The sequence below is a fragment of the Psittacula echo genome (assembly GCF_963264785.1).
Source record: "Psittacula echo genome assembly, chromosome: 4".
NCBI lineage: Eukaryota > Metazoa > Chordata > Aves > Psittaciformes > Psittacidae > Psittacula > Psittacula echo.
The window spans coordinates 8,509,901-8,525,129 of NC_137738.1; the positions used below are offsets into that span (position 1 = coordinate 8,509,901).

The window sequence follows — 15,229 nt, forward strand, 5'->3', positions numbered from 1 at the left end:
TATGAAGACAATACAGTTGACAAAATTTCTTTGACCTGCAATAAGGCTTTCTCAAGTTAATTTATCAATTAGCTTTTAATGATAAACTGATACACATCATTGATCTTTAAAAGGTAACTAAGTTTTCCTGTTAGTAAGAAACATGCACAGTCAGGGAATTTCAGGATGGTGCAGATACAGCCATTTAAAATACAATTGATTCACTATAATAATTGACTTTTTAGATTCAGGTTTGCTGATAAGTCATTTGGAAGACCAGAATTGTTTCTGCAGGCAACCACCATAGAAAGGATAATGAAGATGCCTTCCCCTATTTACCCTAACAGACTGTCTTGTGTTTCTGCATCTAGCTCTGGAGGAATCTTCTCCGAACATTTTGTGCTGCAGGCTGGAGCAGAAGCCTGTATTACAGGCATGCTAGATTTACCTTGGAAAGCAGGATAGGTATAAAGATGGCACACAGTTCTCTGATTCTGCATCAGGTATTTATAATAATACTCTGATGTGTCTTTCAGAGCCCCTTAGCTGTCTTTACAGTTCAGCTTGCTGTGTATGTATTACTTCAGCTGTAAGACACCATCTAAAATCCTGGCATTCCAGACCTCAAAGCAATATTCTTTATTAACTCGAGTGATCTCAGGGTTTTGTCATTTTGTCCACTTAGCTCTCAAATTTCAAATGGGAAATGCCACCTAATACTGATTGCTGCAGTCTGCATAGCTATCTGTTAGAAAACTAGCCTGGAAACACTGATATTTCTTATACTGAGCAATAAATCGATAGTAGTTATTTGCCTGTAGCTAACTTGGGTTCTGTAGGTTAGTACAGCATTCACTGAACCATCCAGTCTCCCTTGATAGTGTTTATTCACTTTGCCTTTCTTTCGATACTTCATTTTTCGTATTGACTTGATTACACAATTGACAGCTCCAAGCAAGTTTGTGTGGTATTCTAGTATATGCTTAGGTGGATGGCATTTTAAGAGGCAGTAATAGTTCCTGTGCTGGGTTCAGACAACTAGTTTTGAATGTGTTTTGGTACAATGGCAAAAGCTGATGTTTTCTTTCAAAGTGGTGAGCTTGGTTTTTATGAAGTTCTGTTTGAGTAGTTGATTAAAAGATCTAACTGAAGTATCATCAGATAGATCACCTTAAGAGAGAAAGTACGTGTGTTACCATTGGTTAACAGGGCCATTTGAGTTTTCAGTGCTTGAATTAGGCTGAGCAAAAAGAATGGGAATCCCCAGAGAACACTTGGAATATTCAGCACACTGAAAATGAGGGGCTGTGGTTTTTTTTTTTTTAAGGTTCATGCTTTTTTCCTTTAACTTTAGAAAAGACCAAAGGCAGGTAAGTTCTAGCTTACGTGCTGAAAACAAGGTAAGCTCAACTTTGGGTGCCTAAGTAAAGCTATAACGTAGGATATATGTGACTTTACGTTTGTATGTCCTGGCTCATAATGAATTGCATCATCAAGATTTGTACCTCTTATTTGGCTGTCTGTATTTTCCCATGTAAAAAGGTGGTTGTACAAGAAGCTACCTGCTTTCAAAGGAATTTGCAGAATTAACTCGCATGATAGACTATGAGCAAATTGTAGGAGCCATAAAAGTGCCTTTACTTTTTATTTGGTACTATCTATTAACTCCAGGGATGCATAAAATCTAGTAGTTATTTAAGCCTTTAAAATAGGAAAAGAGCTGGACATAGATGTTGATAATAAATTTCATACTTATGCAAGAAGAGATACTTTAGTGGTTTTTTGCAGGTTAGAGCTTGTCTCTGGAAGGGAAAGTTTATGATTAAGGTATTAGTATTTGAGAGAATCAGTAGCTCAAAGTGAACAAGTGCTGGGTACATGAAGCAAATTAACTGTGTCCTGTCTAGAAAGAGACAGATGAGTTCCAGGGAAAGGATAGCATGGGAAATGTGAGTGGAGTGACATAAGGTTGGAAGAGTAGTATCAGTCCATGGAAAACAGAATTAAATCAGGGCTCTTTCTTTTCTTCTCATGGAAGATATGTAATGCTTTTAAAGAAAGAGAGTAAAAAAAAAAAGCCGAGTCCCCCCAAAAAGTGTCAATGTGCCAATTCTGATTTAAATACAACAGCACTTTCTGCTGATGTGATTTTAATGAAGTGGAATCAGACCTGTGTAAAGTCAGAAAAAGACTGGAGAACCAGTGGTTTAGTAGATTTCAATTTATAGTAGATTGACTATAAACCAGGATGGAAGAAGGGTCTGAACTGTTATCTCAAAATATGATGTTTAAATTCATTTCATGTCAATATATTTGAAAATCAGTGAGGAAAGTACTAATATAACCCATGTTTAAGGTTGGCTAGTGCCATTTAACTGGATATGTTAAGACTTTTCTTCAGTCCTTGTACTTTTGTGGGGTATCAAGGGATTCCTATGTGGTTTGTGTTAAAGCATTTAGAAAATGTTCTGCTAAATACATTGCTCACAAGCACATTTACTACTTCTGTAATGCAAAAACTTGTTCTTGGCCAAGAAGCAGCCCAAGCACTACATTCTCTACAGGAGTGGTGGGCATCTGGCCTTCCTCCTCCACCTCACCAGCTACCATGATACATTGCAGAGAGGCAACAGGATGTGACAGGCCCATACACAACATGAGGACACTGGATCCTGCTGTTCTGTAGTTCCTTGTGTTCTCTATGACAACACAAAACCCCTCTTCCCTGTTAGAGATTGGTTTCAGGAAGGAAAAGCCTCTTTTCCATGCAAGGTAGCTAGTTTCTACAAGGCTAAGACTGCTTTCAATGCACTGTCCCGTATCGTGTTATACCCAGGTTCATCTTTTTTGTAGCCCTTTCACCACAGGTCCCCTTAATCCAGTTTTGGACTGTGTGCAGTGTGAACAAAGGCATATTACAGGTAGTTCTGACCTGATTTTTTTAGTCAGAGTAGTCTTGTGAAGGAAACAGATTGATGCATAGGGAAACATACTTTTAATTTTACAAGAAGCGATTACAAGTCCCTAACCATTAAAAGATAATAGACATATTTGCCTGTATAAATGTGAGCAGCCAAGTTGGATTTGATATTTATGTACACTGAGGTACCTTTACATGAATGGGAGGCTACAGAGGGCTATTAATGTGAAAGCAAATGAAAATTCCATATGATTTTAGGTTTCTTAGAGATCTGGTATGGGATAAGGGAGTGGGACTAGCAAATTCTAACATTTAAAACAATAATAAGTGATGTTTTTCTAGGCAGGTCTGTTGATTCACTAAGATTTGTACTCATACTACTTAAGCAGGTTTTGTAAATCCTTCCCTTGTCTCCAAAATCTGGTTAGAAATTGCTTCCATTAAATCACCTAATGGAATATAGAATAGTAAAAATTGCTTAAAGAACATTATTCACTGCATCTATATCACCATATCCAAAGATAACAGAATCACAGAATGGTTTGGGCTGGAAGGACCTTAAAGTTCATCCAGTTCCAACCCCCTGCCATGGGCAGGGACACCTTTCCCTAGACCAGGTTGCTCCAAGCCCCATCCAACCTGGACTTAAACACTAACAGGGCTGGGGCAGCCACAGCTTCTCTGAGCAGCCTGTGCCAGTGCCTCACCACCCTCACAGGGGAGAATTTCTCCCTTGTATCTAACCTGAATCTACCCTGTTGAAGTTTGAACCTATTGCCCCTTGTCTTATCACTACAGTTCCTGATCAAGAGTCCCTTTCTGGCATCCTTGTAGGCTCTCTTCACTTTACCGTTACGCAAATCTCGTCTCTCTTGTCAAAGAAAGTAAACAGGTAAGGAACAGCACATTTCAGGTAGTTGGCACCAGTGAGCACGGAAATGTCTCCTTCTGCTGAGTTAGCACACCTTTCCTAGGCTAGCGTCAATACTGAGGCATACAGAAAGCAACATGATGTTATTGGGATCTCACTGCCTTTGCAGTAGCTAGTATTTTTATTCCTGGAGCTCCCCTGACATGCTCAAAATAGCAAAGATTGCATATAAAAGCAGCGCAATAAACCAGTAGCAATTAAGAAAAATGCTGATAAGAAAAGGGAAAAAGTCTGAGAGGAAAATACGAGGTCCAATATGCTGAACAGCTACAGCAAGCTATTAGTGTCTTTTTCTCTCTGTGCAGTCCTGAAGCCAGAGAGGTTTTGATTTTAGAAAATGCTGTATAGTACCCATTTATTAACAGACCTCATCCATCACAGTCAGCTTGTACTGGGTGGAAAAGAATCCAAAAACAAATGTGGGAGAGTTTCAGACCTGGTGGCATATCCTTTTGAAAAGAAGGCTGACATATGGGGTGCAGTCATGTTGGGAGGATGTGGTGGAACTGTCTCACTGTAACCCTAATGTTTTTATGTCAAATGCTACTTAATTACATGTTTCATTTAGTTATCAGCAGCCTTTATTCTGCCTGAAAAACAGTCCAGGGAGGTCTCTATTTTGCAAGAGTGTATTTTGTAATTGTAGGTTAGCTTCACGTTTTGGAGAGTCGCTGCATAGGTTTGAGCACGTAAGTTTTGACTGATTGGTTCAGTGTTTGGTCGGTCACCTACTCCTATCAATGATAGTTCATAGTCAGGATTTTTCTTGCTTGCTTTCTCTTCTTGTTCAACTGTGTAAGGGACTATTTCCATAATAGTTTTCTTCTGAGAATTCTTTCCTAGATATTAAAGATATCTTGTTTCTTGGATTTGTGGATACTGCAGTTACTGCTAGTGCTTTGTGATAAAGGTGGAGTTATATTTGCTTCAAAAGTGTTTGTTGTACTGCTAACAAAAATAGCAGATTACAGTAAAAGGTATCTGTTAAATGAAAAAGGAGAACATGGTTTGAAGATCTGCTGGCATCAGACAGCACTGCATCTAAATGTTAACAAGTCACCTGTATGGTAATTAATAGTTGATCGGAGAAGTCCTAATAAGCAAAGACTGAGAAGCTGACGGAGATGGAGAAAAATCTAACACACATGCAAACACATTTACCACTTGCACCTTTCCCCCAACCTATTTTTAATGGAGGAACAAAAATCCAACCTTGTAAGCACTTGCTGAAGTTGTTCTGGTTGAAGTAATCCCATTTTTTAAATGGGATTTCGATATGACTGGAAAGTGCATAACTAAATCTATGTTGACTGTGCCTATTTATGACAACCCGGTTCCTTAAACGTGCATATACAATACATTTCTATAGTTAAATATGCAATAGAAGATAGTTTTAAGATAGTAGCTGTGTATTTTGAGGCTTGCTTATACTTCATAATTTTCTTGCTTGATGTCACTTTTGGTGAGTTTTAACTTTTGCCCAGCCAGTTTCTCTGTATTTCTCTTTCTCTTTGTGAGGTTCACATGTAAACTGATGTAAAGATTGCATAATGACTGTTTGGCATATCCTACAGGCAAAGGTCCAGAAACCCTTTTTGCTGGCTATAACCTCAATGATAATGAGTGGCACACAGTGCGGGTGGTTCGGCGAGGAAAGAGTTTAAAGTTAATGGTGGATGACCAGCAGGCCGTGACAGGTAGCGTGGCATTGGGACTCTGTGTTACTGGGGGGAAGCACAAACCAAAACATGACAGAAGTAAAATGCCTTTATCTGAAAGCAGCAGATGCTTATTTTTTTCTTTACTTGGGTAAGATACAAAATCTGTTTTCTGCATCTTGAAATCCTGGTACTACAAGGGCATTATTACACTTGATATTCATGTTACTCTAACATTGCCATTGGAATTAATGAAAGCCTTCATGCTGAGTTAAATGAATGTTTTTATACAGTAATTGGAGAGAAGTGATTTGATACATCGCTAATGAGAAGGCAAGTAAAATGCTTTTGGCAACACTAAATTTATTCGAAGCTTCAACTCTAAGACATTGCTGTGAGAAAGAATTTCATAAATGTTTGAGGGATATTCTATTGTGTTTTAAATCTTGCATCAGCTGCCCTCCGTAATTAAATGTTAGGCAGCAGGTTTTTCTCAAATAGCCATTGAAACGGGAGAATAAACATGACACAAATGCTAGCAGATGTTAGAAATCTATTCGTATGTATATATTATCAGAAATTATAGTAGGGAAGGCTTTAATATTTTTCTGTTAAAGACAAGGTCTATGTATGTGTTGTTAATGGCAAGAGACCTGGCTTCTGGCCTTGATTCCTTGCACAATGCAATGTGCCTGATTTTGTGTTAGCTATTTAGTATTTTCATTTGTTTCCGTGTAGTGTTAAATAGCTTTTTATCATTAGCTCTAAGCTGTGTTAAAATGATAGCAATTTTAATGGGGTCTTAAAAGGAAAACCCCTTTGTTAGTAGTCCCTTTTCACCTCAGCACAACCCTAAAGACCATGTCACTGGTAGAAAAATAATTTCTGTGTATTCATATAGTTGCAAAGACACATTTTTACCATCTGAAATGATCAATAGCTCTTCCAGAAGTGAAGCAAAAATTTAGTCTGTATATTTGATGATGCCTTGGATCATGACCTAAACCAGTTAGGTTTTTTGTGGAAGTGTATGGTATTGGAGGAACTATACTGAAAAATATTAGCCTGCTGTTTCTACTGCAGCTCAAATAATAAGACTCCTTTGAGATGTTTTCTAGTTAAGGGAAGCTGCTTAGTTCTGAATCAAATAAGGCACCTCTACCCAAATGCACATTTCTTGGGCTTGCCATGGCAGATTTCTTATTTACAAATACTGCAGGTTCCAAAAAAGTACTGTTACCACCTTTGGGTTCAGTCCCAGCTGCTCAGCTCAAAATACATGTGAAGGATTAGAAAACAAACAGGAGTTTCCTATCATACATAGTCTAGTGAGGTGAAGTAATAAGTAAAGAATGCAGGACTGTAAATTCTTGTTACCACTCCATTGCAGATAACTGTAGTTGTTGTCAAATATGGTCTCAGTAAATAACTGAGACTCGGAAACCGGCTTCCTCGAGAAGTGGTTGATGCCTCAAGCTTGTCAGTGTTCGAGGAGTTTGGATAACGCTGTTAAAACATGCTTTACCTGCGAAGTTCTCAGGCAGTTGCGCTAGGTGATTGTTGTAGGTCCCTTCCAACTGAACTATTCTACTCTAGCTGTTAAAGCCAGTGTCTTCAGTTGCCTCCTGACCAAGCAAAAGTGTTGCCTGTGGGTCCAACTTTCTGCTCCAAAACTTGTATTCTTCCCCATGCCAGTATTTGTATAAGAAGCTGACCAGTTGACTCAAAATCCCTCTCAGTTCTTTCAGCTGGAAGTTGCCTACATTTGCATCACCCACAGATGTTTAATGTGCTTCGTCCAACGGGAGAAAGTTATCCCAGTATTTTGGAGGTTAAAAAACTCCCTGCAGGAATCTGTGTAGCCAATCTGTGGCCTTCTCCCCATCAGTGAGGAGGGAATTGGCATGCGAGAAGGAGCTAGAGGGAATTTGAAAGCCTGGTAACATGGGAAATCAGCTGTTAGTGGCAGGAATATTAAATTTTCTACATGGAAAATCTTTATTGCCATGTAGCACTAAGACTTCTTCCTGTAATTGCAACACATTATGTTGCCAAAGCCTTCATGAGCTTAAGTTTCAAATGTACACAATGCGATTTAATCTGCAGTAGCTTTGAATTTCCTGAAGGGGTAGCAGAAGAGCTGCTATAACAAATTGGAGTGCTCTTGCTCTAAACTGCTTAGAGCTTTTCTTCAGATGTCCCAACAATAAGAAAGGTGATTAAGATATAACCTGGTAGTTATTCATGTGAAAGGTTGTTATAACCTTATATAGGGAGCATGAGGGAAAAATGGACTTTCAGAAATGTCAGGTTCTCTCACCACTCACTGGGTTTTCCTTTTTTGACTCCGTTTCCAATATGGAAAAAAAAAAAAGGTCCGGAAGGCTTAAGCTGGAGGGGAAGCCATTAAAAAATTGAGCTTGACTTGACATTTTTTGCAGGTTATGAAATGCCACCTGCAATCACCATCGATTGAGCTTAGGTATCTTTGAATGCCTAATTTATACATGGATAAATAATATCTTTCAGAATCGTAACTAGCTTTCATTGGAAAGCATACAGGTGGTTTTGGAAAATTTATTCAGCATAGAGGCATTTAAATACTTACAGCCCTGATGGATCTTGTTTTCTGGATATGCATAGAAAATAAAAGTGGACTAAAGGAGGTCACTACAGCTGGGTAGCTGAAAGGATACCTGGCTTACAGATATGTATAATAGAATGGCTTGGGTTGGAAGGAACCGTAAAGCTCAGCCAGTTCCAACCCCCTGCCACGGGCAGGGACACCTTCCACCGGACCAGGTTGCTCCAAGCCCCGTCCAGCCTGGCCTTGAACACTGCCAGGGATGGGGCAGCCACAGCTTCTCTGGGCATCCTGTGCCAGGGCCTCAGCCTCCTCACAGGGAAGAATTTCTTCCTAATGTCTCATCTAAAATATCCCAGACACTAGAAATTCTGGCAAGTGAGGTTGAACAGAAAATCTTTTGATTATGATGTCCCATAGTGCCAAACCAAAACCCAACCTCATAGGCTCAGGCTGCATTCTCTCTTTTGTTGTTTTTCATTGCTGTAGTTGCAAATAACTGGAACATTGTGTGAAGTCTCAAGTCCTGTTAGCATGTTTGTACAACTGAACTCTTAGAGATTTGGGATGTGAGCCCAGAGTCTGGAACTTTCTTATTACTATGCTCAAGAAAGAAGTACATTTAATTTAGAGAGGATACTGTGCTACAGGCCAAAGCTTTGTGGATTTTTGCCATGACATTTATGCAATGCCATCTTAAGTGATATAAGGCTAGAATACATAACGTTCCTCTCTAAACCAGGATCTTCAGTTTGCTGTTTGTGATCCAATACATAGTTCTTGGCCTTGCAGAAAGTTACAGATTTGGCGTTTTTCAAAACAGCTTCCTGACACAGTACCACATGGAAGAACCCACCTTTGCTTGTACATCAGGGGAAGTAGCGTCTTCATAACTGGTGTTTAGAAACAAGAACATCAAGGTGGCTCTCCTTGTGTTTTAAGGAGTCTCTTGCATTGTTTGGTCATATGACTGCAGATCGCAAATGCTGAGGGTGTTCAATGATATCAGTATCGCAGAATCCCAGACTGGTTTGGGTTGGAAGGGACCTTGAAGCTCATTCAGTTCCAACTCCCTGCCATGGGCAGGGACACCTTCCACCAGACCAGGTTGCTGCTCCAAGCCCCATCCAGCCTGGCCTTGAACACTGCCAGGGATGGGGCAGTCACAGCTTCTCTGGGCACCCTGTGCCAGGGCCTCAGCACCCTCACAGGGAAGAATTTCTTCCTAATGTCTAACCTAAATCTCCCCTCTGTCAGTTTAAAGCCATTCCCGCTTGTCCTGCACCTACAGGCCCTTGTCAGAAGTCCGTCTCCAGTAGAATTAGTTCTTACATAGGACACATCCTGAAGCTAAGTAAACTGCTTATAAATATTTATCATAAAGTATTAGAGCAATTTGTGTGCGTGGTCTGAATAGTGTTAAAACTTGCAGACCTATTTTTGCTCTAACTTCACTGCTATACGTGTATTTATATCTCAGTGCTGTGGCTTAACCTGTTACTCAATCCGTCTCCCAGGGGAAAGCCCTAATATCTACATTTATCTTGCCCTTATCTTTCTCCTGTTCTCACACACATACACAGTTGTTTATAAAACTGATGAAGGTACAGCTGTTTAAACCTGCCTTAGGGTTTTTTGCACCACTGCTTAGGATGTCCAGCTCACACTCTTGTCTTGGAATAATGCAGTCAGGGAAGGACCAACAGAACTATGGTGAGCTTTGCACTGCGACTGTGGGAACTTGTATTATTGGCATATTTTATAGTAAATACTGGCAGTTTCATGCCAGTATTTATTCCAGCTTGGCTAGGTCTGCTGTTCACCTTCTTTGTATTCCCTGAGAGGCAAAACAGTTAAGGAATTTGGGAAATCTATGCCATGATTTGCAAAAGGCATATTAAGTGGTAAAACTGATTAATAATAACAAGCTGTTTTGTCTTCATACCCACACAATGTGACCATGAATCAGCCTTGTGATAGTACTGCCCTACTTCCTTAAAATAAGCATGGAAAAAAAATGAAGCTCTGTTAGAAAAGGGAACTCTTCAGTGAACACAGTTTTGATGTGCTGGGTCAGGTATTTAGTAAGTAGCTTAAAAATTTAGCTGCATTGTATGCAGTGTACCCTGGCAGTGCTGATTCTTTCCTTCAGATTAGTTGTATAGTCAGCAAATTTTAGGCTTTCTGCTGTGCAGGAGTCTTTGCATGACAAAGAAAGTTTCAAAGTTAGCTGTGGGGCTTGGGTTTGGCGACCTTTCTGATGCAAGCAAGTCCCTTGCTGTTTTCAGGATTACAAGATACTGACATACACTGTCACTGCAGGCTTTTTGCTTCATCCATCTCTTAGGCTCTTCCCCCGTTCCACGCAGTTTTTCCCCGCAATTTGTCCCCATGGTACAAAGTTAGGTGATTTCAAGCAACTGTTCACCCTTGCAGCACAGGGGTTTGCAGCAGGCCCAGCATTAAGGGATATGAAACAGCTTAAACAGGAATCCTTCGTTCCTCTTGTTGAATGGTGCACTTCTAAGCAAAACACATGGAAAAATATCCCCCAAACAGTGATGATGTAGTTTTAGCTCTGAAATTTGCCTTTGTGATCTTCATGTGGTGTTAATTAATTGCAGTTGCTTATAGTACAACTACGTGTCTGGTTAATTGTAACCAAAGTGAGGGATTTGGTGTTTTGATATTGTGAGTTGGTATGTTTTAATTTAGAAATCTAGCTGTTGGCCTTACCCAAATATACTGAACTCAGTGGAAAGGCTCCTGGATGTTTGGATGAATTAGAAGAATCCTCTTTGGAGCCAAGAATTGATCTTGTACATTCTGAAAAGTGTGAAATTGATGCAGATATGTAATCACATGATATGCCTTTTGACCTCCCATTTAAGGTGCTAACATGTGTTTTCTTGTTACTATTTAAAGGTCAAATGGCTGGTGATCACACACGACTGGAATTCCACAACATAGAAACGGGAATAATAACAGAACGGCGCTACCTGTCTTCTGTGCCTTCTAATTTCATTGGGCATCTCCAGAGCCTTACATTTAATGGCATGGCGTACATTGACTTGTGTAAAAATGGAGACATCGATTATTGTGAGCTAAATGCAAGATTTGGGTTCAGGAACATCATAGCAGACCCTGTAACCTTTAAAACAAAAGCAAGTTATGTTGCTTTGGCAACACTACAAGCGTATACATCTATGCACCTTTTTTTCCAGTTCAAAACAACCTCTCTGGATGGATTGATACTTTATAACAGTGGCGATGGAAATGATTTCATTGTGGTTGAATTAGTAAAAGGGTATGTATGGATTAGCATCATGACAAACCCAGTCTATTCAAAATGTATAAACAGGAGAAATACAAGGGAGAGTTTAGGATGTACATCTTTATCTGACTGGGCATATATGGTTGATAAGTGTTTCTTCATGTTAAACTTTATGCTTTATTGTGACTTTTTCTTCCAGATGAAGCTAGATGCCTGAACAATATGAAAGTAAATAATAGGTATCACTTCTATAGTGTTTGCCACAAAGAAGTATTATTCATAGCCTCCTTCTTGTTCTCTCTCTATGTATGTATGTATGCTTGTTACTTTCCAGAAGCTTGGGACTGCAGCTCAGCTCATCTAAACAAATGGTGATTTCTCTGAATTAAGGTTGTTTCCGCATCTGGTATTGGTTGTTGTCTTCTGGTTTTACCAGCACTACCGAGGTGTACAAGGAAATAGGAAATATTAGACCTATTAATTAGTGCCTCCTTGCTATGTAAAGAAAAAGGAAACCTTTCCAATTTTTTCTCTTTGCCCAGGTATTTACACTATGTGTTTGACTTGGGAAATGGTGCAAACCTCATCAAAGGAAGTTCCAATAAACCTCTGAATGACAACCAGTGGCATAATGTGATGATATCAAGGGATACCAACAATCTCCATACTGTAAAGATTGACACTAAGATCACAACACAGAGCACAGCAGGAGCCAGAAATTTAGATCTCAAAAGTAAGTACAGTAATTCCTGTATGACCTACAGTGAGTGTTGTTACAGAATGCTAACGTGAATAAATCACGTATGTAAAATACAATATAATTTTGTAATACCATATGAAATGGTATTTGGTAACAGTTTACATGATCACAAGAGGTGACATCTTTATGTTAGCCTGACAATGCCAGTGTAGTGGTAGTTCTGCACAATTAGGTACAATTTTAAATGTGTGAAAATGCCACAGGAAAGAAAGTAGGAATTGGTCAGAACACAGAGTGGCCAATATACACCAAAAGGTAATTGGGGGACTAAAGGAGCTCTAAAATGTCTATGAAAAAAGCTTGATTTTTACATGAACATAAGCTATGTAAGTGGCATGCAGAAACCACAGCCCAAGCTTTACCGTATGACTAAAAGGGTTTGCAGAACTGATGATCTCTGTTAGAGAACTGGGGAACATTTTGAGCTGTCCCCTGCACAGCATTCGACTAATATTGAACTTTTTGTTGGGAAAATAAAGACTGCAGTATTTTGATATCGTAAAATATCTTGTAAGTAAAGTAATCTTACATGGCAGCCCTCCGAGGAATCACTCACCAAACGTATTGATCCATAAACATACCTAAATAGGTAATAGGTTGTAATTTCAAATGCAGGGTGGGATAAACTTCTTTTCATAGGTCTAAACCTACGTTTTGTAGATCCAGCTAGATTTTTAAGATCCATTTTTTTATAAACCAAACTGATACGTATGTATAGTTTAAGTAATAGTAATTTAGTAATAGTTTTAAGAATGGACTACTGAAAAGCTAAGTTCCATCAGAGGACGATACCTCTTTGAAAGGATCTGTAAGTATACTTTTGTAATACTGCTTACTTAATCAGACATAAAAACACATTCTAGTCATATTGAAAAACTCCTGTATTTAAACATTCCTTATAAAAGTTCTTGTTAGGAAAATCAAAATTTCATAACAGTCAAAGAAAATTCAGTATCTCAAAAGTCTCCGAATGTTCAAAGTAGATATTAATATTCCATCAAGAGCTTATTCCTTGTTGGATTTTCTTTTAACTACCTCTGAGTCAGAGATAATGAGCTGACCTTGGTAATTATTTTGGATTTTGTGATATTTAACATTTGCTTCACTTGAAAGTGCTATTAACTTTGTAAGAAAGACATATCTTGATATTTCATAATCTTCAATAAGAGATTCTTTAGCAGAAATGCTTGGTTTAGAAATTAAAGCTTTTTGGATGGCTCACGTGCCAGTCTGAAAATTGTGTTTGAAATTTGTGCCATGCTATTTCTCATTTTTGCATCCTTGGAAATATGGTCGATGTTCATTGATATAGTGTCATATTTAATCGTTATTTTTGAAGCTGTAAAGAAATCATCCTACTATTCATTGATATTTTTTGCAATGATAAGTACTACGTGCACTATGCGCATATAGGTACATGTATTTAATCTGTGGGTTTTATTCTCAGTATCTTAATTGGACATAGGCAGGAAAAATCAGCCTGTTATGAGCTGATAAGTGAGTTAACACAGTCTTTTTATTCTACATCTTTTTCAAGATGAATGTGGTGATTCGGTATGTCTATTTAAGAAAAGGGAAAAGGTTGAACAATATGCTTAACTCAGAGCACTAGAGGGCAGTGTTATTTCACTAAATGCACTTACTGCAGTCACAGAGGCAGCTCATCAGGGAAGATAACCTATAAAATCCAACATTCCTTTGTTTTCCTCACTTTGAAAATTCTACTTTTGCTTTTACCCTTTTGAAGTGAAACTGTTTCCATAGCTGGTGCATTTTCTAACCTTGAATTCCATCGGAAAAAAAACCCTGAAGAGCATGAAAAAACATACTGGGGTTTGAAGTGAGGAAGGTGAATGGTGTTAAATGATGATTTTCTGTAATTCACAACCAGGAAACGTGGCTAGTAAAAGAATAACAAGCCTGACATATTCAGTACAGTAATGTGTAGAAAGCATTTTGCTCAAACTGGTCTAGTATACACAGGTCCTCAATCTCTGGTTTGGATTGGAAGGAACCTTAAATATTATCTAGTTCCAACCACTCTGTTTTTAATGTGTTCTGCTATATTTTGCTCAGTCAGCTTCCCTTAAATATGGCACAGCATCTATCATGATAATTCTTGTTGGATTTTGGGGGAGTTCAAGCCAATACATTTTAGCCATTCCTTTGTATTCAGTTGCAATGCTTTCTTGTAGCTTATTCCTTTCTAATTTGTGTCAGTGTTTCTTATGGTGACACATCTCTGTTATACTAGAAACACTCCATTCACTTTTCTGATACAAATAGCTATGGTTAATTCATTCCTGTGTTATTTTAGCCCTAGCAACAAAGCAAATTCAGACTTACACTTCCTGATAATTCTATCAATAATTCTGTTTAATCAGAGTTCACATTAGGTGAAATACAAATGTGTAACAGTAATATAGAATCTGCAGCCTTCTTGAGTAATTGTAGAGTTACCAGATTTCAGATGCTGTAATCCAAGCTAATCCTGGAAAGATAAATCACATACATGCAATTTTTTGCAAATACACAGGGAATTAATTTGGTATGAAGATAATGACACAGATTGTGTTGTAGAGCCTGCACAGCATGCCAGTTGCCTGGGAATGCAGACAGTTGCCACGGAAGTATGGGAGAGGGTTTGCACTGTACATTTCCTCTCGGGTGTAGAATTTGGCTGGATAACATAGAAACATCATTATTATAGACCTGTGTTCCCTGCATAACCTCTGGTACCCTTTCAGTGAATTGGGAGTGTGTACCTGTGGAAACACTTAAATTCTCCAGCTTAATTATTGCTGTAATTAGATGGGTAAAGTACAAATTGGAGACAAATAAATGAATGAAAATCGTGCTGTGTTTGGATTCCAAGAACTGCGTTATTTTTCCTAGCAGAGAAAATTACCACAGCGTACTCGGGTGCAGTTCTAGCAGATAACCCGTGAAGATAAACGAGTCTTAACAACAGAGGCAGTGCAGCTCAAGCCTGCCAACATTCAGTTGCACAGCCAATTTCCTTTCATGTCTTTCATGAGCAGATTCTCTGTCCTGCTTTCAGCATAACTCAGATAGTTAGCATGGCTACAACTCAAGACATTCACTGACCAAGGTAGTTCGGTA

The 15,229-nt window shown here is 38.8% G+C and overlaps 1 protein-coding gene across 25 annotated transcripts in view; it reads left to right on the forward strand.

Moving 5' to 3' along the window:
* The window catches only part of NRXN1 (neurexin 1), a gene marked incomplete at its 5' end in the record, with an annotated part of 676,782 nt that overhangs the window by 296,277 nt on the left and 365,276 nt on the right, over nucleotides 1–15,229 (forward strand). For all 25 annotated transcript variants that reach the window (XM_080615047.1, XM_080615057.1, XM_080615070.1 and 22 more), the window contains 3 exons: nucleotides 5,405–5,527; nucleotides 10,998–11,379; nucleotides 11,889–12,079. In XM_080615047.1, coding sequence (XP_080471173.1) covers nucleotides 5,405–5,527; nucleotides 10,998–11,379; nucleotides 11,889–12,079 — 696 coding nt within the window. The remainder of the gene's footprint in view (nucleotides 1–5,404; nucleotides 5,528–10,997; nucleotides 11,380–11,888; nucleotides 12,080–15,229) is intronic.